The sequence below is a fragment of the Bactrocera dorsalis genome, chromosome 3, assembly GCF_023373825.1.
Source record: "Bactrocera dorsalis isolate Fly_Bdor chromosome 3, ASM2337382v1, whole genome shotgun sequence".
Classification (NCBI taxonomy): Eukaryota; Metazoa; Arthropoda; class Insecta; order Diptera; family Tephritidae; genus Bactrocera; species Bactrocera dorsalis.
Genome location: NC_064305.1, coordinates 81,583,309 through 81,608,800, shown reverse-complemented (window position 1 = coordinate 81,608,800; position 25,492 = coordinate 81,583,309). Strand labels below are relative to the sequence as shown.

The 25,492-nt window shown below is 35.5% G+C and overlaps 1 protein-coding gene across 4 annotated transcripts in view; it reads left to right on the top strand.

Annotated features, from left to right (window-relative positions):
- LOC105230035 (uncharacterized) overlaps positions 1–7,928 on the top strand; it is a 148,604-nt gene extending 140,676 nt beyond the window's left edge. For 2 of the 4 annotated variants that reach the window (XM_049450739.1, XM_049450740.1), the window contains exons 5-6: positions 3,002–4,839; positions 5,533–7,928. In XM_049450739.1, the coding sequence (XP_049306696.1) occupies positions 3,002–4,839; positions 5,533–5,683 (1,989 nt within the window). In that variant the 3' untranslated portion in view covers positions 5,684–7,928. The remainder of the gene's footprint in view (positions 1–3,001; positions 4,840–5,532) is intronic. The other 2 variants (XM_049450741.1, XM_049450742.1) reach the window with 1 other exon arrangement.
- Positions 7,929–25,492: the final 17,564 nt, after the last annotated feature.

Sequence of the window (25,492 nt, the reverse complement as noted above, 5' to 3'; positions counted from 1 at the left end):
GCACATTAGGTGCTGTTCGCCTAGGGAAGTTTGACCCTCGGTGCAACCCCGGTGGGGGTGAGGACTCTTATTTAAAAGCGACGTCTAGACGCCTCTTTGCCGTAGGTTCAGTGGGCGAATAAGAAATGTTGAGCCCACCCTCCTCTCCTCTCGTACAGATTCAATTAAAAATTTTTCTTTGCTACACTTCAGTTTGTGGGCAGTGTTTATTTCTTAAGGGGTTAGGAATAGTCAGAATTTTCAAAAATACATTACATTTTCTTTTAGTATTACAAGTATTAAAAATATTCTGTAGTTCGAAACCACCTTTCAATGAATTTTATACAGCTTTTTGAAAACATAAAAAAACTACTGCAACTCATCGGAGAATTTTTTTAATTTGGTTTTTGTTGGATATTTGTAGGATTGGATATTTCTTATACAAAATATAATCCATTAGACTCAATACAATGTTTGAAATGATCGACCACAGATTTTGTTTATCATTTAGTTATAGTAGTGTGCTTCAGAACCTCAGTTCCGACTGCTTGAATGGCTAGGATATTATTATAAAATGTTCTCTTCGTATTGATTTTCACTTTTGGAAATAGAAAATAACCATTCATGTGGAAGAAAACGCGCAAAGACCTTTTTTAACTAAAAGTAAAATTCTCAAATAGTGTTTTTACACATATTTAATACCCCAGTCAACATTCTCGTAGTACAATTTGCATCGTTACCAATAGTTTCACGAACATTTTCCACTAATTCAAGATGAGCGGCTATATATATATGTATGTGCTGAGTTAATTTAGCCAGCTGCTCATTTGTCGGAACACCCAATATTGGGGTACTAGGCATATCGCTACCATATGAACTCAACTATCGGCATCAAGTACATGTCTGAAAATCTCTTTCATTTGAGGGGACTAACCATTATAGCATATAGCTGCCATACAAACTGACCGATTTAAATCAAGTTCTTATAAATATTTTGTAGCCGTCAAAGGTATTGTAGCTACGGTGCAACCAAAATTAACATTTTTGTTTTTTTTTTTTATGTATCAGTCGACGTTAGTGTTTATCTAATATTTATCTAAGCTTTTGTATGCATGTTTTGATTTGTTGCAGCTCGATTTGATTACAAAACCAAACATTGCCTTGCATTGTTGTAAATATCGTGCAACAGCATGCATTTATGGGGGTTTTATGCGTTATCAGGTATTAATATTTTTACCGTTAAGCCTACAACTAAATCAAAATAACTTAAGTTAGCGATCATGCAATTTATTGCGCATAAGCGTCAGCAACAAAATCACCACTGTTAAAACCAGTGGCACACAACAAAAATATTAATAAATAAAATAAAATAAAAAAACTATATACTTATATATACATAGGTACATGCATACCCACAAACTGTTCTGCGTAATGCCAAATGCAGCTTAAGTGATTAGGGTGTCTTCTTTAGCTGATAATGGTAACCGATATCGCGCCGGGCATTACCCAATGCAATAACCTTTACTTACAAAGTATGGGTTATGTAAAGCACAATTTGTATATGCACACTTATACACATTTATGTACATATGTATGTATGTGTATTTGTAATTCTATTTTTGCTTGTTTTTATCTTACGAGCTTAAGCAACGCCGTTCTTGTCTATACCTCGCGATCAAAAAAATAATCATATTTTGTTTATAGTTAAGGCTATCTAGCGCGATTGTGTTAAATGTTATTGTTTTTTGTTGACTTAGCGCTAATGCCACTAGTCATACGCGCAAACACCAATGATGGTCAAAATGTATGGTGCAAACCAAGTGCCAATTATCTTTGGGCCCAAGCAGTAATCATTTATATAAATACGTATATAAATACATGGTACATACATACATATGTATATGTACATGTGTAAATATATTTGCTGATATGAGCTGTCACCGTAATGAATAACAATTTGAAATTTGAAGTGATTTAACGTCTTGCAATCACGCCAACCCATTTATGAGCTAAACGAATCCCACAGCACTCGAAAGGCCTACAATATTGTGTCGTGATTTTTATGGCGTACACTTAGCAGGTGACAGAAGTGGGTTGGAAAATTTATGTTTGCTGTGTTAAAGCGCTTTATACCATACCACACATACACATGCATGCATACAACACATGTGTGTGTGTGAGTGTTCAGTGGTGGGTACAAACGAACGCACACGTTGCGTTGAGTTCGGTTATTAGTTGGAGGATTAATAAGGTTTGAAATTCGTTGGCTCGTTGGTTGCTTTACCACTTGCTCGAAATCATCGCATATATGTACATATGTACATACATACATTCATGTATGCTTCATATACATATACTCCTATATAATTTTCTAGTGTTCAATCGCTCAACTCTTGTCTGTTGTCTGTTGGCTAATGACATTGCATTGTTGTTGCTTGGGCTTAGGCAGCGCATTAACTTGTGTTATTGGAAAAACGGTCTAGTCAAGTGCATTCATTGCAAACGCTAATATTTATTGGCCTGATTGTGTGCTTATGGGCTAAAAAGTGGAGCCATTGGAGATTATATGCAGTTGGGAAATTTCGGGCATCGGCAGTCATGGGATCCATTAGGTAATGAGTGCGGTTTTTAAAAATAAGCATTTCGTTGTAAAGTTAGCGAGTCACTAATTTTAAAGTAAATAAACTTAAAGTGGAAAGAATTAGCTGTTACATCCATGCAATTATAGATAACTGACTATATTAACTTTATAGTACGATACATTCAGTTTCAGCTACTATATCCACCTATTTATCACTAACAACAACAAAGACGATATGTAAAAAATATTTTTTTAAGGATATATTAAAAAATTTTATATATTTAGTTTTTGACTCAGCGAATAATTTATTTAAAATCTGATTTGAGATACCAATGCACCACAACGCATTTATTTTCCCTTATTTCCGCATATTCCTAACAATATTCTTCTCACAAAAAATAAACTAAAAATTATTTCCTTTCTGCCTACTCTCACCCACAGATGACGCTCTCACAAATATGCCGAACTTCTTACCAAAATCCGTATTCCTTTCCTGCCGGCGAGATTTCCGATGAGCTGCGCCGCAAGTTCGACCAATGGTGGTCGCAACAACTCACGCCACAATCTAGTATTACGCCAAAAATGTTACCGTTCCTAACAGCGCCGTCATCAGTGCCCAACGAAATGGACTTCCCCGTAGGTTCAGCGGCTGTTGCCGCAGCCGCTGCCGCCGCTGCAGCTGCACAAGCTGGCTTACATGCTGCCAGCGGTGGGGGTAATATGCCGGGCAGTAATATACCGGGACTTAATGCCAGTCGTGATTCACTACTCATGAATGATGCGACACATCATGGTCCACAGGGTGCGGCTGGAGCGCATCATCCCAATATGTTAGTACATCCGGCCATGCATCCCTCGATGCATCATCATCATCACCATCCACACTCACAGTATCCAAATCAAAAGACGCGCATGCGCACGAGTTTCGATCCAGAAATGGAATTGCCAAAATTGCAGAAATGGTTTCAGGAGAATCCACATCCTTCGCGTCAGCAAATACAAACCTATGTTGTGCAGTTGAACGCCTTGGAATCGCGCCGTGGTCGCAAGCCACTGGACGTTAATAATGTCGTTTATTGGTTTAAAAATGCACGCGCTGCTCAGAAGCGCGCAGAAATGCGTGGCGGTTTGGCAGCACTTGGTCATCCCGGCTTGAATGGCTTCATGCTCAATCAGCACGGTCAGTTGGGTCAAAGTTCGAGCAGCAGCGGTGGTAGTCAACAAATGAGTAGCAGCAATATCAATTTAGCCATGTCACATGACTACCTGAAAAGTCCTTTGAGCCTGAAATCGGAAGATGTGGACACAATGTCACAGCACTCGGATGACATGGATGAAGACAACAGTCGACCCGGTTCACCACAATTACCGCTGTCGCTCACCACGCATGAACGTAATCGCAATTCGCCGCTCGAAGGTGCCGAAGGCAATATGGACTTAGACGAGAGTCGTCGTGATAACTGTGTTGCCGAAGGTGCGTTTAAGGACGAAACCATGTTAAATGGTTCACTCAACCAGTCATTACGCTCATGTTCGCGTAGCTATACCGAAGAAGAGGCTCAAGCGCAAGCCAAGCCGAATGACGCACAAACCGATGACCAACACGGTGACAATTCGAATGAAGACACCGCTAATGAGCAGCAAAATGAAGCAGAACACAATAATAGCAATAACAACAACAATGCAAACAACCTAAATAACAACAACATTAGTAGTAGCAATAACAATAATAGTACTATTAATAACAATGAGCAATCCTGTGATGCCGTTAATACACAACCGCAAGCACATTCCTCACCCAAAATAAGTTCACCCAAAGAGGAGGACGATGATCTCGATTTGGAAGATGATGACGATGACAACGAAAATGATGTCTCACAATTGGATGAATATCGTTCGCTTTCACCAGATTTGGCTAATGCCATGGCACAACGTAAAGATCTGCCCTTTCCGATGGTGCCCAATTCGATGTTCTCCCAGTCTTTCATGTACATGAGTCATTATATACCGGGTTTTGGTCAAGCTGCTGCCAATCATCCGCACGCGCATCATGCCGCTGCTGCAGCAGCTGCTGCCGGTATGCCACCGAATGCGCTAATGAACCCGAGCGGTCTAAATTTGTCGAGCATGTCGAACGAGGAGCGTCGCAAACGGAATCGTACTTTCATCGATCCAGTTACTGAAGTGCCGAAGTTAGAGCAATGGTTCGCATTGAATACACATCCATCACACAATCTAATACTAAAGTACACGGAGGATTTGAACACAATGCCCTATAGGTGAGTTGTGAAAGCTATTAGAAATGTTCTATTTATGCTCTATTTTTGAGAAAAGAGACAATCAATGAATAATAGGATAAATTTAAAATTATAGTTTAGGCATAAGTATATTTTCCAGGAACAAATTGAGTTGCCATGCTCTATTATTTAAAACAATTAGGAAGTGTTTCACAAATCCTGCCAACTACTTCTTAGGTTTTAGTTGGCATATCTTACAGAACGCGAAAAATCTATCCATAACTCTTTGCCAGAGAAGAGTTCAGACTATTTTTCAAAATATTTTTAATCTTATTTAAATTATTTTGAATATACCTTAATGAAATTTATGAAATCTTAAAAAATCCAACCAATTTTTTGATAGTTTTTTAAAGCGATCCTTTGCAGGGCATGAAGGACCAATCAATGGCTCAGTTGATACCCATAACCTTTTGACAGATATTTAAACTTTATTTCTAAATGTTTTAAATAAATGCTACTGACTGAATTTAGTTATTGTAGCGGCACAATTACGCCGAGTTGACAGTCCTTGAACGGATAAAAATCCGGGTCCGTTCCGGTTACGTAGACCCGACTGTCGTGGGAAAACCATGAAACTATTAACTTTTAGTTATTTTCAAATACATACATATGTACTTTTCTACAATTTTACTTTCAATATTCTAATTATATTTTCTCTTATACTCTTTCTTACAGACAAAAGTTCCCCCGCTTGGAAAGCAAAAATGTACAGTTTTGGTTTAAAAATCGACGTGCCAAATGCAAGCGTCTAAAGATGTCGCTCTATGACAGCTCTCAACTGCAAGGCCTAAACTCCTTCGTAAGCAAATATGAAGAACGCGATTAAAGGGTAAAATTTTACTTGTAAGCGAATGCGATAAATGAATACTAGAGAGTAATGTAAACAAAACTTAAATTATACACCTATAAAATAGTTTTGTGAGGTCGAAATGTCCATTACCAGTGATAAAGGGACTGAATGTTGAGTCATTGAAGTATTGTATCTAATTTTCATAGTACTGCAGTTTGATGAGCGTAAATACAAATAAAGAATAAATTTAAAGATCCCTTCAATTTCTGTTTACAATTCTACATATAAAATATAATTTAATTCGGTAAACAAAAATTTTTTATAATATTTGTCGAGGGAAATATTTAAATATTTGTCAGATTTTAATGACCCTAATGTTCACATATATCACATATACATAGTTTACGGCAGTTGAATATTATTTCTTACATGATTTATTAAAAATTTCGAACGAAGTCAGTTCCGTTGTTGCTATTAAAAATCAGTACGTTTCTGTTTCTCTTATGAACCACTGCTCTCAGAGGCATTATGTGTCCAGCAGCTAATTTCATGTAAATAAAGTCCCAGTAAAATTGGCTATAAGATTGCATGTCCTTTATAGATTATTTGCATTATTCTAGGAATGTTTGTATGTATAGTATATCTTAAAAATTTAAATGACAAATAACTAATTATAATTTATGTAGACATTTTTATTAAAATAAAAACTAAAAACTGAAATTAAAAAAAGTTAATAAAACGTTTTGTGTAAAAATACAATTTTAGCATAAATAATAATTAGTTTCGGTTTCTTAATATATTCCAATTAAATCAGTTTAAATAGATATAAATCTAGTTTAGTAAAGAACTAACTTTAATATACGATTTATTGATATGCTAAAATATGTATTGTATAAAAAAATTCTAATAATTATAGTTAAAGGATAGTGAAAACCAAAGATGGCATTTCTAAATCGCATATAGCAAATATAAAATATGCAAGAATAAAAACAAAAATAAAAAATAAGCATTAATATTATTTTTAAACTAAGCATAAGTAATGCAATTTTTTAAATATAGTAATCATTAAAAAAAAATAATGTTGAAAAACCTGCTGAATATACATATGAATATAATTTCAGAGAATACATAAATATTAAAAATAAAACCAATCCATTTCATTGTCACTGAGGCAATTAGGAATAGTCATATGAATTCAGCTATGTAATTATTTGACAAAAAAACTATTTAAATGCATGAATGCACATATCGTTTATTGAATTCTTAAAATTACTTATATAATGTTATAAAAACAGATATTTTGTGGTTATGTTTTAATTTAATTTGTTTACAAATTAGTTTTGGGTATTTGATACCATACAATAAGACATTTTTGAAACATAATAGATGTTTGAAAATTTGCGTAGTGCGTAAACTGGTTTATTCAGTTATAAACCAAGTGCAAACTTTCAAAAATATATGTAAAAAAGACTCATACTCAAAATAATTCCACTACCAATGATTATTACAAATCCAGTCCACTTTATAAGATTTTGAAAATTAAAAAAAAAAGAAATACTGAAGATAACTAGGCAATGAGTTTCAACTGGTTTGTAGATAATGCATCAAAAAATTAACGATTTGAATATTTTCTTAGATTTGGTTGAAATGACAATTTAATTAATAAATAGTTTTGAAGAAGAAAATTCAAGAATGAAAATATCTGCGATTCAACATCTACTTGTATATCCACTAAAAGTAAAAATAAATAAACAACTGGAATATATGAGTTAATTTTGATGCAAATAGATTCCAAACACACAGAAAAAAATTCTTACAGCTGAAAACTAACGATATGCCAGTCAAAAGGCAGCTATTGAAAACTTCAAAGTTCCAAAGCAAATATCTATACATAGAAATCATACATACAAATAAATGTAAGTATGTAATTATAAATGCTACTTATGCAAACAATTGCACCAAATAATTTAAGCAAAAACACACAACAATTAAAAACACATAGAAATAAGCAAAAGCACTTGAACCAGTTAAAGAAAATTATTTAGTTACAAACTTTTAAAAAAGTTATTTTTATTTAAAATTTTGCATTAGTAAACAAAATGTAATGTATTTAATACGGAAGTATTATAAATTATTTGTTTTCCTTTAGCTCTTAAGCGCACTGTAAAATAAAACTAAATGAATATAATATTTCAAATTTGTAAAATAAAAATACGATATTCGTCAATTTATTGCAAAAATCAAATTATTAAAACGAGAAATAAAAAATTTTAAATGTAAAATTGAAAATGAAAGTGTTTTAATTTCTTGGCAAGTCAAAATGGAAATAACAGCTATAAAGTGGAGTTCGTTAACATGCTCTGTTACAACAGTAAGTACCAAAATGGAAACAATATCTACAAAGTGCAATTCATTAACATGTTCTGTTACAACAGTAAGTACCAAAATGGAAACAACACCTAAAAAGTGCAGTAACATCCTCTGTTACAACAGTAAGTACCAAAATGGAAACATTACCTACAAAGTGCAATTCATTAACATGTTCTGTTACAACAGTAAATATGTACAAGAATCTCCAATACAGCATTCATAAACGGTGTAAGCTAACAGAATTTGTTAGTATTAATATAGCTGGCATTAACAGAAAACGAAGGAATATTTATGTTAATCGGCAAACGCGTGTTCGTGTTTAACTCGACCGTGCAATAAATTCGCAAACTCATGGTAGCAAAAAATACAAAATAAGTTCGCGTTGTTTAAAAATTTTAAATGTGAAATAATTAATTTCTTATTATAATTAAGGTAAATTAATATTAATAAAGTGGCATATGTAAATGAAGTAGAAGCCGCTTTATTCAATCAAATTGCATTTTGCATGCAGATTCATGTAAAGCAAGTATTCGCAAATTAACGAAAGTCAAGTTTTGCAATCGGCGCGTGCATTTGTGCAGTGAAATATGTATGTACAAGTGTTAACATGTTTCGAAATATCGGTGCAAGTGAAAAGTGTGTAAATAATTAAATATTTATAAAATGTATATGAGAAAGTTAAATTCGACGAAAATCAATATTAAATGGGTGTATAAAAAAAGTAATTAGTCAAGACATCAGGGGCATAGATCTGGCGCTGTATTTACAGGTGCAGAAATCATATGACAAAGGAAAAATGTACATTGTGCGTATGTGGTAAGTGAATTACGAAATATAAAATCAAATTACAAATTTTTTTCTTGGAAAATTATTATTCGCAATGGGTTTGCTAAACTCCACTGATTGAAAATTTTGTAAATTATTTCTGCAAACATCAATACCACATTTTTCTCATGCTTGCATTTATGCTCCTAAAATTGAGTGTTACATTTCCCAATTGTACAACATGAGATTGTATGAGATGCATTAAACGCTATGAACGGTAGAATAACAGTAGCCACAGAGCCCTTTAAATAGAGCCAAATATCAAGAAAAGTAAAAAGAAAGTAATAAAGTATGTACTTATATGTCTCGCCAAAAGTAGGTGAAGTTGTTATTTATCCGTTAGTATGGGAGTTTCTACAGTAAAAATCGAACTCTTTTTGGATTTTACACGAAATAAAATATTAGACTGGGTCAAGATTAACGAAGAAATTAATGCAGTGGAAATGTTTGTAATACTACATGTCTAATTTTTCTATTAGTGATCGCATTCGATGAACTTACTTTCTTACGTGAATAAGGTTCTAATGAAATGCATCTCTTGGACGGCGACTTAAAGACTTTTCAGATTTTTTAAATCTTCTATATATGTATGTATACATGTATAAATACGACAGAAGTAAGCAACATATAAAAGAACAGAGAGTCATGAAGAATATTTTGATCTACATGATCCGCATCTAGAGATTTTTAAAAATTTGTTATGCTCTATAGGAATTGAGCAATTGATTGTTCATCTCTATCAGTACATTACGCATAATAAGAGAAAATATTATTAAAAATTAGTAGAATAACAAAGGCGCTATTACAAAGCTAAGCAGATACAAATAAAACAAGCAAAGCAGATTACAATTGCAATTTTAATACGAGTCTTGAGCTTGGACAACCGAACTATTGCTAATATTTTCAGACTTCTGAACTTCATCTTAATGTTCCACGCAATCAAGATATTGAATAATTCAAAAAGTATTATATCAGCAGTGTAACTAAATAGTAGCGATAGGTGTTTGCCGTGGTTCGAATCAATGTAATGCGCCTTATGATTTGTGAATATGTAGTGTTAGTTCTATATATATATAGTATGTTATGTGGCAGTCCTATATAAGTTATTAAAAATATAGTCTAGGCATTTTCGTAGTCAAATGTCGTAACGGTTGGAAAGGTAGATAGAAAGCAAAGATTTTCAAAGCCTAATGGTTGGGTTAGGTTAGATGGCTGATCGAAGATCGCACATGGGCTGATATATGAAGTCCTTTGTGGAGCTGTAGAAAATAATAAAATCCAGTGTTCAAACTTATAAACTAGCAAAATGCTTAGTAGCCAATATCTACAAATTTGAATAGGTCAAGAAGGAATAGTTAAGTTATTTCCACCTCATCTTCTTCCATACAGCATCTCGAAGGTTGCAATTTCAAAACTTCGCTCGTGTTTTAAAGCTGAATTCTCTTTTGGATATACAGTATTAATAAGGCAACATTATCATATTTATATTTTATGAATATATAATACCTCGTCTTGGCAATCAGCCAATAAATATTGTATGCCATTTATTCAAATTTAAGGCTGTGCGCAGCTAACAACTAAGATGCATTTTAATTTAAAAGTTTCGCGATAAAAAATTGCCCAGAACAAAACATTGCGTTATCGCGTCGGGCAATATATCTACATACAGACATTTTGTGCCATAGTATTTTTGAATATGCCACCACGCAAGTTACGAGGTGGGAGGGTGAGTTGAGCACAAGCAGAGGCTAGTAGAGGCACTCTATTAATGGCATCCACTGATATAGAACGTCTTTGAATCGCACCAGCCACAACGCCTGCAGTCATGTATACACTTCTTTGCACACATACATACATGTGTAACTGCAAATAGCGTAACTCACGCCATTTCCTTGACTTTGTTAAAGGACCTACAAACCAACACTGTATTCTTGTATTCGACAGATAACTCATATGCTCTGTTGTACTTCTAAGATGCTGCAGACGGCACCCACACATTTACATACATACACACATACACTCATATAGTATGTTCCTAAGACCACATAAGAAAAGTAATTTAACATTTTTACGAATATTTATTTTCATTTCGTTTATCAGCACTGGAAAAAATCATCTCAAGCAACAAGAACAACGCTGAACGGAAAGAGCACACATTTCATACTTTTGTAGGTAAATAAAAGTAATAAAGCAAAGCAAATGCAATATAGCGAAACTCTTCATACATATCCTCACACCAAACGAATTTCACTGTTGGCAGCATGATTGGGTGGCTTCAGGTACAACTTGTTTCGCGGTGTGAAAAACTGAATAAATAAACCATAAAGCATTCATGTGTGTGCCACTATACTGTTTCCGCTGGTGTGATTTCCGTTTTGCAAGTGTTGCGCCATTCGGGGTTAGTGCCGCTTGTGGTGGCTACGATATGAGTAGGAGTTTTTGTTGCGGTGTTGTTGGCAATTATTACGGGTTTTTTTAATGTTGTCCATGTATTTTCAAAATTTACCTCATTTGTTACGGAGGAACATTTCGGTTGTACTCATAATTCATTGGCATCACACAATCTCCCTGAAAACGTTAATGTTCGTGTGAATTTTGCTCAATCTTAGTATTTTTTTGTAGTTACTATCTTTTCATTTTCATCATTAAATGCTTATGAATGTCTTACGGTAAGAGAGGAAGTTATTATACTTTTTACTTTGCTTTACTTTCTGTTATAAAATTATTCTCGGAGTTATTATTTAACACTTACTTATGTAAATACGAAAAATATTAGCAAGTCTGTATGCAAGTGTATAAATGTATTCAAATTAATCATTAAACTTAAAGACTTAGGACTACATACAAGTATATATACAATATTTTCAATATCTCATCGGAAGAAAGTTAAATTCTATAAAAAATTATCGGAGCTAATTCACTAAGGACCTTTTAAGAGCAATATTATGTAATAATCAACAAAAAAAGTTCCAAAGGCGATTTTTACTATTTTAATGTCTAACCCGTACTCACTAAGCTTATTTAATTTTGTCCAGTTAAGAATAAAATTTAGGGTTAAATTTTAAACATCTGAAATTACTTGTCAGAAAACTGGAAACTATACTTCTGAGTTACCCACATCAATGTAGAATAACTTTAGTAGGTTTTTTGACTGCTAAATTGTGTGGATCTTGTTTATGTTTATAGTAAAAGGTATTTTTCTTATATTTTTTACACAATTGGGAAACGTGTCTGAGTCGATTTAAAAAATTTTATTGAACCTATCGTTACAATTCTTACAATTCTCCGGAATAGCCTTGAGAACCGAGGTGCATGCTGCTTGGATCCCTCCTCTGTGGTCTCAAAAAAAAAGGAAGATTGCCTCTTTCGCTCGGTATCATACTCAAAGATCCATGACTCGTCACCTGCGATTACATTATTCAAAAATTGGTCACTTTTGGGACCGTCTTCTCACACACCTTGCACAAGTGCTGCGTCACAATGTTATGAACCACAGATTTTGATAAATTTAACATCTGGGCAATTAAACGAATACTTAGTCGACGATCTGAGCTCAAAGATTGCCTCCCAAGAGTCACTTTGTCGGTTTTTGTCTCTTCCCGGCCCTCCAAAAATTCCTCGTGCCACCGTAATACACCACTTCTTGCTATAGCAACATCTGGGTAAGCCTACTTGATCATATCAAACATCTCTGTCACAGATTTACCGAGTTTTGCTTCTAATGCTCATAATGATCAAGTTATAATCGCAATTATGTTTATCTTCTTCTTCTTTATTAGCCGAGTTTACAACAGAGCGCCAGTCGTTCTTCCTTTTCACTGTTTGGTGCCAATTGGACCCACGTGTAAACAGGGCCTGATCTTTTTAAAAGAGTGAAGGTCTTCATCTTCCTCTGCTTCCCAGGCGGGTACAGCGTCGAATACTCTCAGATCTGTGGTGTTTTCATCCATTCGGTCGACACGACCTAGCCAGCGTAACCGCTGTCTTTTAATTCGCTGAACTATGTCAAAGTCATCGTATATCTCGTACATCTAATCGTTCCATCAACTGCAGTATTCTCCATTGAACCATAAATCTTCCGCTGAACCTTTCTCTTGAAAACTCGTAACGTCGAATAATCAGATGTTGTTATCATTCTTGCCTCTAATTAGGTCCTTGTTGGTCGAGAGAGGACTTTTTGTTTGATGACAGAAGATAGTTCTATTCACTACTAGACCTATTTGCTTCGTTTTCCTATACAGTCTGCAGAAAGCAGACTAACGACGGGGTTGTTGAGACCAATGATACAGATGTCATTGGCGTACGCTAGCAGTTGTCCAATCTTTTAGAAAATTGTACCTTCTCTATTCAGATCTGCAGCTTGAATTTTTTTCGTCAGGAGTAGATTAAAGAAGTCGTATGATAGGGATCGCCTTATCTGAAATCTCGTTTGGTCTCGAACGGCTCACAGAGGTCCTTCCCGATCCTGATAGAGCTTTTGGTATTGCTCAACGGCGGCTTATCTTAGACCTTGCAGATTGCCCCAAAAAACTCTAAAACGAAACTTAAATTAGTTTATTTAATGTGGCATTTGTTATAATCTTTGAAAATTGTGAAAATTTCCAGCTGTTTTATGTTGTTAAGTATTTCAGATTATTATACAGAGATATTTTTGGCTTCTTATGTATTTTGAAACAACAGTAATTCTGACAATTTGAAAATCCTTATACTCGTCCCTCTACACAAAAAAGTGCCATTAAAACTATGTGAGTTAAGAATTATTGCACTCAGCCGTACCAAAAATAAACAAAAGTTGGAAATACAAACACTTTTTAATAAATAAATGACTTAATTGGCCATGATACACTTACACAACTCTTAAAATTTGATTCACGACTAAATAAATTCAAAGTTTTTCATTCTTAATATCAATAAGTCAACGCTAACACTTTCTGCAGACAGATTTATACCGACGTTACTTCAAAACGCAAAACCAGAAAGCAACAATTATTAGCTTTGTGTACCACTTCATCATAAAACTTTTAAAAAGTACACTTCATTTGAATTTATCTTCTCTTCTATTGGTTTATTCTTGTATACACATATACATATATGTATGTGTATGAAAGCCTTCTGCAGACCACAAGCAACACTCAGTCGCTCCTTTAACCAGCAAATGAAAAAGTTCCGGGAAACAATTTATCAGAAGAAATAATAATAAAGCAAAATTGCACACAAATATTATTTAATAAAAATACTAACATAACTTCGGCACTCAAAAGCAATAAAACGAGCCAGTATTTTTCACCGTTATCAAAGGTGTTATTTCAATGAGCGAAATATTTACAAATCATAGCGTAAATACTCTGCAGCTATGCGTTGAACTAACACAATAAGAGCACTTCTTCACTAAATATATATTCAGGTGCGTTTGTACATACATATGTATATACACAAATATATAAACAAGAGCGTAGTAATTTTAATTAATGGATAAAGTTGTTTTGTGCGAATTCCATTTGCGTGGCAACAGACGGACAGCAGCAAATAAGAAAGGCGTTCTAGCAAGCGTGAGAATTTTATAATTTGCATCCAGAGGAGGGAGCAAGCCAAATAAATAGACTTACAAAAACAATGTGGAAAAATCTTCAAGACATTCTTGCAACGGTATGCGCGAATAGCTCGATTTTCCTGGCAGCAGCGGTGACCTGGTATTGGCTCTCTGGCATGCTTTTGGTGTTTTGCTCTTATCTTTCATTTGCACATAAATGAGAATTTCTTTCTTCATTTCATTGCACAAGTAACAGTGTGTGCATTTTCAAATCTTTTGTTCTTCAAATATCCTGTATTGCAGTGTATGGGCTTATTTGTGTTGTTTTATGTTTTTTTTTATCATATGGGCGTGTTCTCGCAAGTTCTGTTTCAGCTAAGTGAGATGCTGAAGGCACATGTGTACATATTATATCCTTAAATATGCAAAAGGTGCTTTTTCTCTACTTATTTTTAGCAACACAATAGTAGCTTTGATTTTTTGACACAACATTTGTGAAACAATTCTTAGCCAGTTCATCCGTCGTATTTAGTATTTTCAGGTTTTTGTAAAGAACTCGTAGCAGTATCTTGTATTCGAACACCGCAGAGCCAACATTATGTCCATACTTCTGCATTCCATCGAATGTAAATTTGAAAATATTTTATAAAAATTTGAATTTTATTTGCAAAATAATTTCAGAGTTGTGAGCGTATGTGTAAGAGTTTTCTTTAATTTAGTGTAATCGGCCCCTAAAACTTTAAACGCGTATTTCTCGATGCGGTGTTTTCAAAGAGAGAGAAAAAATTCTCCGAAAAGGCTGGACTTATCTTTAACTTAAAATTTTCACTTGACCTTCTATGTTATATTATCAGTAATAATCGATGGCATACGATTTTTAAGCTTCTGTAAGGTGTAACAAACAGCTTTTTTTTAAGTATTTTTGGTTTTTGGCAGATTTTAAACAATAAAATCTTTCTCACCTCCAGAAAGCTTTTTTCAAATATTCTCTGTCTTAGATGTGATATAGGTATGATATACGCCATTAATGGGTTTCATAACTAAATCGCTAACCCGATTTCCATGTGAGATTGATTGGGATAAGGATTGGGTATTGTTTCGGATTGACAAAATCTCGATCCGTTGCGGCCAAGGACTTTCAGCTAGGCAGTACTGCTCGAAATTATTTAAGGAAAATTTTCTTCTAACTTCTGGCGCTGAAGACATTGAATTAGGGTTTGATTTTCACATCTGACGTAAGGTCCGATAAGCATATGCATACTTTTTCACTGAAGTAGTTTCAGTCGAATAAAGTTATATATTTAGTCCTACCATTTTTTTGTTAATATTATTACTCATTTACTCGATTTCAAGGACATATTTGATTTGATAAGCTTTAATGGCCAAAGAACTCAACGAAAAGTCAGCAAAAACAGGGGTAAAAAGTGACACTCATTCAGCTTTTCTCAAGTCTTCGCTGGGCTTGATTATTGCATTTTTCACTCATCAGATGTTGTCATCGTCCATACCTCTGCACCATATAGCAGGACGGGAATATTGAGTGACTTATATAGTTTTGTTTTTGTTCGTCGAAAGGGGACTTTACTTCTCAATTGTCTACTTAGTGCAAATTAGCACCTGTTGGCAGGAGATATTCTGCATTGGGTCTCATCCGAGGCTGTGGGGGTGTTTTTAACGGGTCCCTAACCCAGCGCATAACCCTAAGGAGGGAAGGTCCGCCTTCTCGCATTAGCTCGTCTTGAAACGGATGTTCTTTGGACACTCCCAAGTGAATGGCGATCCTTGCCTTGCTTGCGTGAACTTCTAACTACATATGTCTCCATCACTATTTTGTGGTAATCTTTAGTCTTCAGTTCTAGGTAAGAAAGAGAATAAAGAGCACTGAGCCTCGCAAATTAAAATTTAAGGATTTTATTGCTATAAGGAATTTATCTATGAATCGACAAATATCTGTTAACTTTCATAAGTATATTTTAACAAGCTTATGTGTAAATGAATATGTCACAGAATAAGCTTAGATAAAAAACGAAATATGAGACCTGTAGTGTTTGTTCTAATAAATACACACACAGATGCATATACATACATATACATATAGTGCATATACAAGTTTTCTTCAAAGGAATACTCACAATTGAGCAGCGAATGAAGTGAAAGCGTTGTCAAAAGAACAAACACTAGCTAAATGGTGCACAGAAAGCACCGCTAGTTGGGGTATTAAAAGGATAACAGCCAATTTGTTAAAAGGAATATTACATACATACCTATACACTTACATATATACCTGTGTATAGAGTATAAAGAAAATTATAATAAAACCAAAGCGACAACCAAGCGAAACGCAGACATACAAAGCAGCACACTCTAAGATCCTGAACGCACGGAAATGGCTGTCAAGACGCCGAAGAGCACACACACATACACTCTCTCATATACTGCCAAAGATGAAGAAAATTTTCGGGCAATTAATGCTGCAAATAAAAAGCAAAACTACTCACTATAAATGTGACCTTATCTCACCCCTTTCCCCACCAAATCTGTGTCCACACTTTGTGACGTAACTGGGCACGAGCACCCATAACATTAGTGGCTTTTGTATTAGGCATAAGAGTGCCGGGGTGGCGATAACTAGTGGCCGTGGCAGTCGCACATAAATAGTTTTGTGGCTTTGACTGATATGCTGGGGCAATAAAACTAATGAGCCTGCTTTTGGGCGCTGCGGCACATAGCAGTGGCCAATGCGAGTCAATGATGCGACGATGATGACAACAACAACAACAATGACAACGAAAGTGCTGCATGTGGCGGGGTTGAACGCACACACACACTGTATGCATGTGTTAGTGTGTGTGTGTTGCGGTCGCTGTGTACAAGGACATGTCGCCCATTCTGGTTGAATGCAATAGCTGTGCTCGTTATTAGTTATTTGCCACTGCATTTGTTTTTGTAATAAAGTATAGCATTTCAGCTTTCGCATGTTCGTGTATGTCCACGCTTGTGTTTGAGTTTGTGTTTGTTCTTTTGCGGTGTTGTTAGTTTGCTGTAATTTGCCAAATTGAGAGCAAATACAAGTCTACCGAAGTACAAATGAATAAAAGTCCAATTAAATGGTCATAAGTAATATTAATACCACTTTGATTTGTGATTTGTGTTGTGTGGCAGCTTTTCGCGCACTGCCAAGCGGGTGTAATAAGATGGTATTTGTGGAGTTTTCTTCGAAGAGACAGCACTGCAGTTTTAATATAATTATTTGTTTGCGTCTCATTCCCGTTCTGCTTTGCGGTTGTGTCATATTGCATGTTGGTGGTAGATAAATTAGTTAATGACTTTATTATGGGTTATTACTGTTGATGCGCTGGATGAGTATCACCAGCGGTGTGCTTGCCATTAAATGAATTACAAACGGTTGTAATCCAATTACTTACTTTTCGTACTTAAGTACATTAACACAAAATTGAGTGGCAGAGTCCTTTGTCTTAACAATTGTTTTGCTAAAAAATTGTAGTTTTAATTTGCGAGGTATTCTAATCTAGATATGAACCAAATCGAGTTTTATATTTTATTTTTATTTTATTTTATTTTATTTTATTTTTATTTTGCCTTTCAAAAGATACTTAGAAATATATCATTAAAACAAATTATCAAAATTAAAATAGTTTAATGTTACAAGTGGACGAATAAAGGCGGTGCCACATGTGAGATGTTCACCCACCACTGTCAATGACGGTAAGAAGCCCATCAATGTTATAACCAAGTTAACCACTGCGCGCCATTCGTTCTTTCTTTTCGCTGTTTAGCGCCAATTGGAGATTCCAAATATAGACAGGTTCTTCTCTTCACCTGCTCTATCCAACGTACTGGAGGTCTTCCTCTTCTTTTTATTCACAGGATGGGTGCTCCGTCGAATACTCTCGCTGGAGTGTTTTCATGCATTCGGACGACAGTTAGCATAGCCACTGTCTTATGGAATGTTCGCTCCATCATCATCGATTGTGTAATCGAGTTCACCATCCATCCATCCATTTGGTGTTATCCTTTCACTGCCATTCAGCAGATTACAGAAGTGTTCCCTCCATAGTTTCAGGATGCTCTGGGCATTAGTCGTTAGATCACCTCTGGGGCTTCTATAAGAATGTACTCCGGTCTTGAAAGCTTCTATTAGTTCACGCATCTTCTCATAGAATTTTCGAGCATTAACCCAGTCGATCCGCTTGTCAAGCTCTTCGAATGCACGCTTTATTACGGCCTCTCTCTTTTTTATCTGCAAATGTACCTCGCTTTACTCTTAAACTCTCTCGGTATCTATCGTATATCGTACGCCGGTCGATTGCAACATTGCGTGGTGGGAAGTCTGTTTTCTTCCACTGCGATACTTGCAGCTTTCCGACGTCGAACCTTCTTTGTATTTGTTGATGTGCAGTTTTTGCTGTAAAGAGGTGAGTGCGTATCTTGGCTCAACAGATAGTGGTCCGAGGCTATGTGCCTATATTTGTAATAATTAATATTTTATGGAAACTATGCAAACAAAACTAAAATTATTCTAAAAAAAATTAAGCTAACTCATCGATTTACGTACGAAATGTTTCTTCCAGAAGTTTCCTCATTCACATTTAATTCTTGTTGGTGTCTTGTATATTCTAACGGTCTTTTTATAATAAACGAATACAGTCGCCTAAAATCTGCAGATTATAACATGTACATATCTCAGAAGCCCATTCAACATCCCTCGACTTACGGTACGTTTCTCCCAATAATTATGTTTATCATAAGAGTAGCAAAGTTGCATATGCGCTACTTTGTTGCTGGCTGCGTTACGATTATTATTTATTTTCTTAATTACGCTTAAAACCTGCGTAAAGGAAAGAAATTTACCCACACACACACATACACAATGTCTTACGTACTTTTAATAAGACACATGTGCTCGCACAACTCTTAGCTCATAAATTGCCCTGATGTCCTTAGTCTTTATGGTAAATCCTTCGTCATAATATACGAGTATTTGCTTTACTATCCTGTAAGGATAGCGAAACGCTATCAAATTTTTCTTAACGCATTTTGAACGTTATGCTATGCAGACATTTTGCTTTCAGTCTTCTTGCCGGCCAAAAGGAAGTATAACGGAAGAGCAGCGTAGCGCAGCGTTTGTGAAATTTTGGGCTGTCATAATGCAATTTAGTATGCATGCGTACATATATTTGAGAAAGTGCGTGTACTATTAGTCCCTCCGTTAATAGAAGAGCACACTTGTCTTACATACAAACACACCAACATACGCGTATTCTGCTGGCAAAGCACACATGCTGCCAGTTTTGGCACTTCGCTAAGCTCCTGGCGTAAGTTAGCTTGCTATCACACCTTATCCTGCTGTCTTAGGAATTTTGCTTTCGCAAACCTTTTTCTATACATATTCACAGTGCTGCTTTTCTTTCTGAGCCTAGCGCACGCTTGCCCATCCTTTGGCAAACCAATGAAGCAACATCTTAAGAACGCGAACAGTTTAATTATAATTTATGGCGATGCAACGGAATATATATTTTCGAGATTATTTTCTTAGTTTAGGGATGGTATGAGTGTGAACTTAAGAAATTACTCTTCTAGTCCTGAACCATCTAAACTGCGGAAGCCAACTGAATCGATAAAAATCTTTCCTTAGATTGGTACTAATTTTTTTGTGTTTGTGTGGAGTTTAATATAAAGGGTGATCCATTTTGCGGTACCCTACTTTAAATTGCATGGGGAGTGTTTATTATCATTGAAAAAAACATTCTCTTTCAACTCTTTCAAATGTTGGCCGCGGCTACATCTCAGATGGTTCATCCGTTGAGTCCAACTTTCGATAACTCGTTTGAGCAAGGCCCGAATCGAAGCGAGATTGTCGGCAAAGACTTTAGACTTTACATATCCCCACAGGAAAAAGTCTAATGGTGGGGAATCGACCAACCCAAAACGTGAAATTATCTGCTCACTGAATTGTTATCTTAATAAATCCACCGGAAGATATTTCTTGAAGAAATATCGACCGATGATTCCAACGGCCCACAAACCACACAAAGCCGTGGATTTTCTGAATTAATTAGCTGACATACCCATTGATAAATAAATAGGCCTGGTGTTGTGAATAGTATGCGCAGGAGGCCGATTATATTCTCTCGAACACGGTTGTGAAGTTTTCGAAAACTTGCCTCATGAGAGTCGCCCATCTACCTCTGTTAGTGACGATAACATTAAAAACGTGAATGAAACAGTGCCTAAAAATCGTCATGTTAGCATCAGAAAGATGCATGACTAGTTTAGCTCAGGACCATACCTTCATCAAACTCATCGTTATTTGTGATGAAAAGTGGATTTATAAATATGACATTAAAATTGTCCAACAAGGTAGCGAAAAATTAGTTGAAACAGGCTTATAAAAAAGCCGTTAGCCGTTTGCTTTACAGTTGACATGCTTTTATACTCAGCAGCCAATTTTGAAGACGATAAAAAAGACTTACATTCAAATACGCGAAAATACTTTTTTGATGGTCAATTCTGTTCTGATGTATTATTTTTATACGTTGAAAAGTCTGATTCAAGAGAAAAGCATGGAGGTGAGTCTTAAGGGGTTACATGAGTTTCCTCGGGTAAAAAACAGTATTTTTTCAAAAAATTTTTTCTCCCATAAAAGTTTTATTAGAATTTTTTATTGTTAGAAACATACACTATTAAGGCAGAAATTCTGAATTTTTTTGAATTTCCGCTTAGCCCTCAGAAAAAAGATGCGCCTGCGTTTGACAGGATAACTCTTTATAGGACCATCTAAAGTGAAAAAGTACATATTTTAGTTAAAACCTTAACTTAGAACTTGGACAAAGGAAAAAAACTAAAAATTGGATTTTTGTCAGACATTTTTCCAAAAAAAAAAAAACAAAAACTCAGAGAAAATTTCGCGACATTTTTATTTAAATAGTAGAAATTGAAAAAATCCTTCCTCTTTAAGAATTGCATCTCAAAGACCTATATAAAATTCCGTGAAGATCGGTTGGGTAGTTCTCGGGAAGTCTTGCAAACCGACTTTAAAAACACAGTTTCGAGAAAAAACGCGTTTATAGGCGGCGCACTTAGCTCTTAAGTTACGTAGGTAATGGAAAATATTTTGGACAACAATAAAGCGATTTTTTCCATTATTGAAATTTGCCAATATACATATTTAGTCGTTGATATATACATACATGAATATTTTTTCCTTCTTTGGCCCTGTGCTAAGTTAAAGAACTCACTCCTTTTACAACAATAAATTATAAATAATGCGTGTTCATAATGTGTGTATATTTTAATATATTATTTCCAATAATTCTTATAGAAGAGAGATATGTGGGAAATATCAAAGATGAATCATAATAAGAAATCAATACATACAAAATTACATTAATTGGTTCATGGAGCTCGTTCTTTCTGTTTTTTATTCCTTTAATTTTCTTCTGTATGTGTATCTGCTGTATAATTAATGTAGATTAATAATCCAGCAATTGTTTTGGCTTCTTGTTATTTGCTTTACACCAAAATAAGAAAAGCACATAAATTCCTCATATTCTCTATATTGACCACAATTACCTGACCCAACACTTCGGCCTAAAATTCACCGCGCCATTGTTCTAATAAATTTTTTGTAAATTGTTGAAAAATTGTTGAAAACCTCTGCGTGAAACTCAATAATAAAGAATTTTTGAACTATTTTTGGCTGAAATCACATTTCCTCCTTCATTTTCACTTCATTACTGCATTTTAACTATTTACGCTGGTATAAATTCCAGAAGAATTCTACACCGCCACGAATAAATCTCAAATAAGAATAAAGTGTGAAAATATTCATTTAATTCAATTTTGGCTCAACTCAATTCATTTTAATAAAGCCCCAAAAGAAATGAAAAGTTTTCAAGCACACTGACTTGGGCTTCTCCGTTATCACGTGTAAGTGGGTGTGTAGACGCCTCTGTAAAACGATTTTAATGGTGAAAGTTATTTACGACAATAATTACGCAAAGCCAAAATTACCCCCAAGAGAGTTACTACCTGCAAGCTATATGCATACATACATTCCTTCACGACATCGTCTTTCAGTATATTTAAGATGAATGGCGCTGTCCGCTTTATTAGCTCCAATAGAGCGTCTAACTTCTTTCTTACTAACAGGAGGCCGCACAGAAGAAGTCATGCCGAGTGTCCTAATGTAAAAATGATAATCCCATTGTCAAGCGATAATTCATAAATGCAACAAATATACAAACCAAAGGTGTGTATGTGTGTGTATGAGCACGCGCGATTTGGGCAAAGTCATTCAAACGGCGGCGAGAGGTTATAAATTTCAGAAAATCTCAGGTCTTTTCCACCAAAAATAAGGAAAGAAATAACGAAATTGGATGTAAATCCAACAAGTTGTAAGAAGATAGTCCATAATGAAGTAAAGGAAGGTTGGAATTTTCACCTACTTACAAGTCGTATATTTTTCGGGCGCCGCAAAATATGCAATGGAAAATTAGGTATGAATATGCAATGCAGAAAAAGCGCGACGTGTGAGTTATGGGCATGTCTCTTCGTGGTCATTTTATACATACTTTCATTGCATAGTTTTAGGCTGCATGATGAAGAGCTGTTTGGGTGTGTGTGTTTGAAATGAATTTTGTAGCATTCTCTCGATAAAATTTAGTATTCTTATAAGTACACCATTCAAAAAAATAAAGTATTTCACCAAAATTGTCAGACACCTGCTTTGTCTTTAGAAGTTTTATGCCTTTGGCTTGCTATCGGAAGCCGTCATCTCTGAAAAGTCGAGATTTGCCCATAACGCTAAAGTGCCATAGTAGAGCGCAAACACTACACATACATATAACTTGAAAGCCGCGTTGGAGGTGGTAGAAGGCTTAAAATAAGTCAATGCATATTTACGATGGTATAGCAACAGGGTAGCTTTGGTTAGCTGGTCTGCACAAATCGACTACGTATACAAGCAAGCAGCGCTGGTGCACCTAAGGGGTGATGCTCATGCAGAGAGATGTGTACGCGCGCGCTGCTGGAATAAATTTTATAAAACTAATACGAATTGATTTATTACCGTCTTTAAGCGTTTTCACTGCGTCTAACCAACCTACTCATATTTCCTCATATTCGCCCGCTACTCTTCTTTTGCTACTCTACTCATTTGCCCCCTGCTGGTGATTGTTTTGTAGACAATCGGCTTTGGAGCGAGTGAGTGCAAGCAGCGGGGTTTAAGAATTGGTGTGTATGTATGTATGAGTACGCTGAAGAAATTTTATGTCTTAATATCAAAGTAAGAGATTTTTAAATCAGAAAGGCTTGCCAACAGGCGAAATGCTATCTTTAGAAATGTTGTCTTGTCCGCCATTTTAGAGGGCGGAGTGGTGTAGTCGTTGCGGCGCTTCTTTTGCCATGCAGGTGTACCAATCTCGTACCACTTCCGCTCTCATCCGCCGCATAAATGACAGCGTTTTGTTATGTCTACTACACTCGCTCTCTGCTTGTAAGTTGTATGTCTTAATATCAAAGAAGGAGATTTTTAAATCAGAAAGGCTTGCCAACAGGCGAAATGCTATCTTTAGAAATGTTGTCTTGTCCGCCATTTTAGAGGGCAGAGTTGTGTAGTCGTTGCGGCGCTTCTTTTGCCATGCAGGTGTACCAATCTCGTACCTCTTCCGCTCTCATCCGCCGCAAAAATGACAACGTTTTGTTATGTCTACTATGCTCGCTCTCTGCTTGTAAGTTGCTTGCCAAAACTTTTTGTACGATTTGGTGGCATGTTAAAAATGCTTAAGACCCATTTAACCCCATTACACTCATTACTCGCACCAAGCGTGTCTCGACTGAGGTACCGCTGCTTCTACCACAAATTTGCGCCAACATTTCAAGGGGTGCTAGCGCCCTCATTCCTCCTAATTGCGCGCTGGAATCAGCAGCAACAGCAGCATTATTCTTATGAGTTTATAATTCATAAAGCATTTAAGTTGGCGAAATCGAAATTTATTGCTATTTAAGATATCTGGCAATTCGCTGTCAGTATGCCAAATACCAAAGCCAAGCAGAGATTTCATTGTGCTCGCAGATTGGGGAATATGGAATGCCTTTAAGGAATAATAATTGCGTTTTTGATTTTTTGTATGTTTGCCTATGCTTGGAATGTAAAATGTGGTGTAAGAGGTTATTGTTTTGCAGAGAACTAAGAATTACTAAAAGGGTATGGAATCTTACATTGAAGGGCTTAAAGTTATAGCTGAGCCTGTGCTTGTTTGATTTGTGTTGTACTTTTAATGCCCAAATCAGTTGAATGCAATATTTAAAATTTGATTGGTTCCATTGTAGGAGTTAGAGAAAGAATTAAGTAAAAAACATAAATTTTCCATTTCCAAACATTTCCAAAGTTATGTAGTGTGAAGGTGGTCTTTAGCCGCCTTAGAAATATATTTTTTATTTTTTATATTCGTCGTCAAATTTGCACTATATTTCGGCATAGTAAAACCTTATAATCGATTGTCCTTCTTTTGATCGCCGATGTAAGTCAGGCTGACCGCATCTGTACTAAAAATAACCGTATCTTTATCGTTCTTGGAATGACAAAAATTATTTCGATGCTTTAACTCAAGCAAAAGTTTGCCACAGCTAAGTGAATGGGAGCTAATGGCATGAATGGCGATTATCATGGTCTCAAGTGAGTCAGTGGCTTTGATTATTTGATGTATTGTTTAAAAGAAATGCTGTATTAGTTGTATGTTATATGTGAGCATCTTTGAAGTAGATTACTTTCTGAATCCCAAAAATAGGTAGACATCACTTTTCTGCCCATTTAGGCTGTCTCCGCCTTCTTCAAAGCAGGTGGAGTTCATTTTTTCGACTATTGTTTCGTCGGTGGTGCATGCCAGTGGTTCCTTTTATAATCGACGTTCGCCAAAAAACACCGAAACTCTTTCGGATCGCACTAAACTGGTCTCACAATTATGCGGATGCATGTCTTATACATATATCTTGCCAAATATGGCCAACGTGGTTTTGCAGATTTCTACTGCCTCAGCTATCGTGTGCACCTTTAATTAAGCGTATACCAATACCAGATATTTTCAGCACATTTTTTT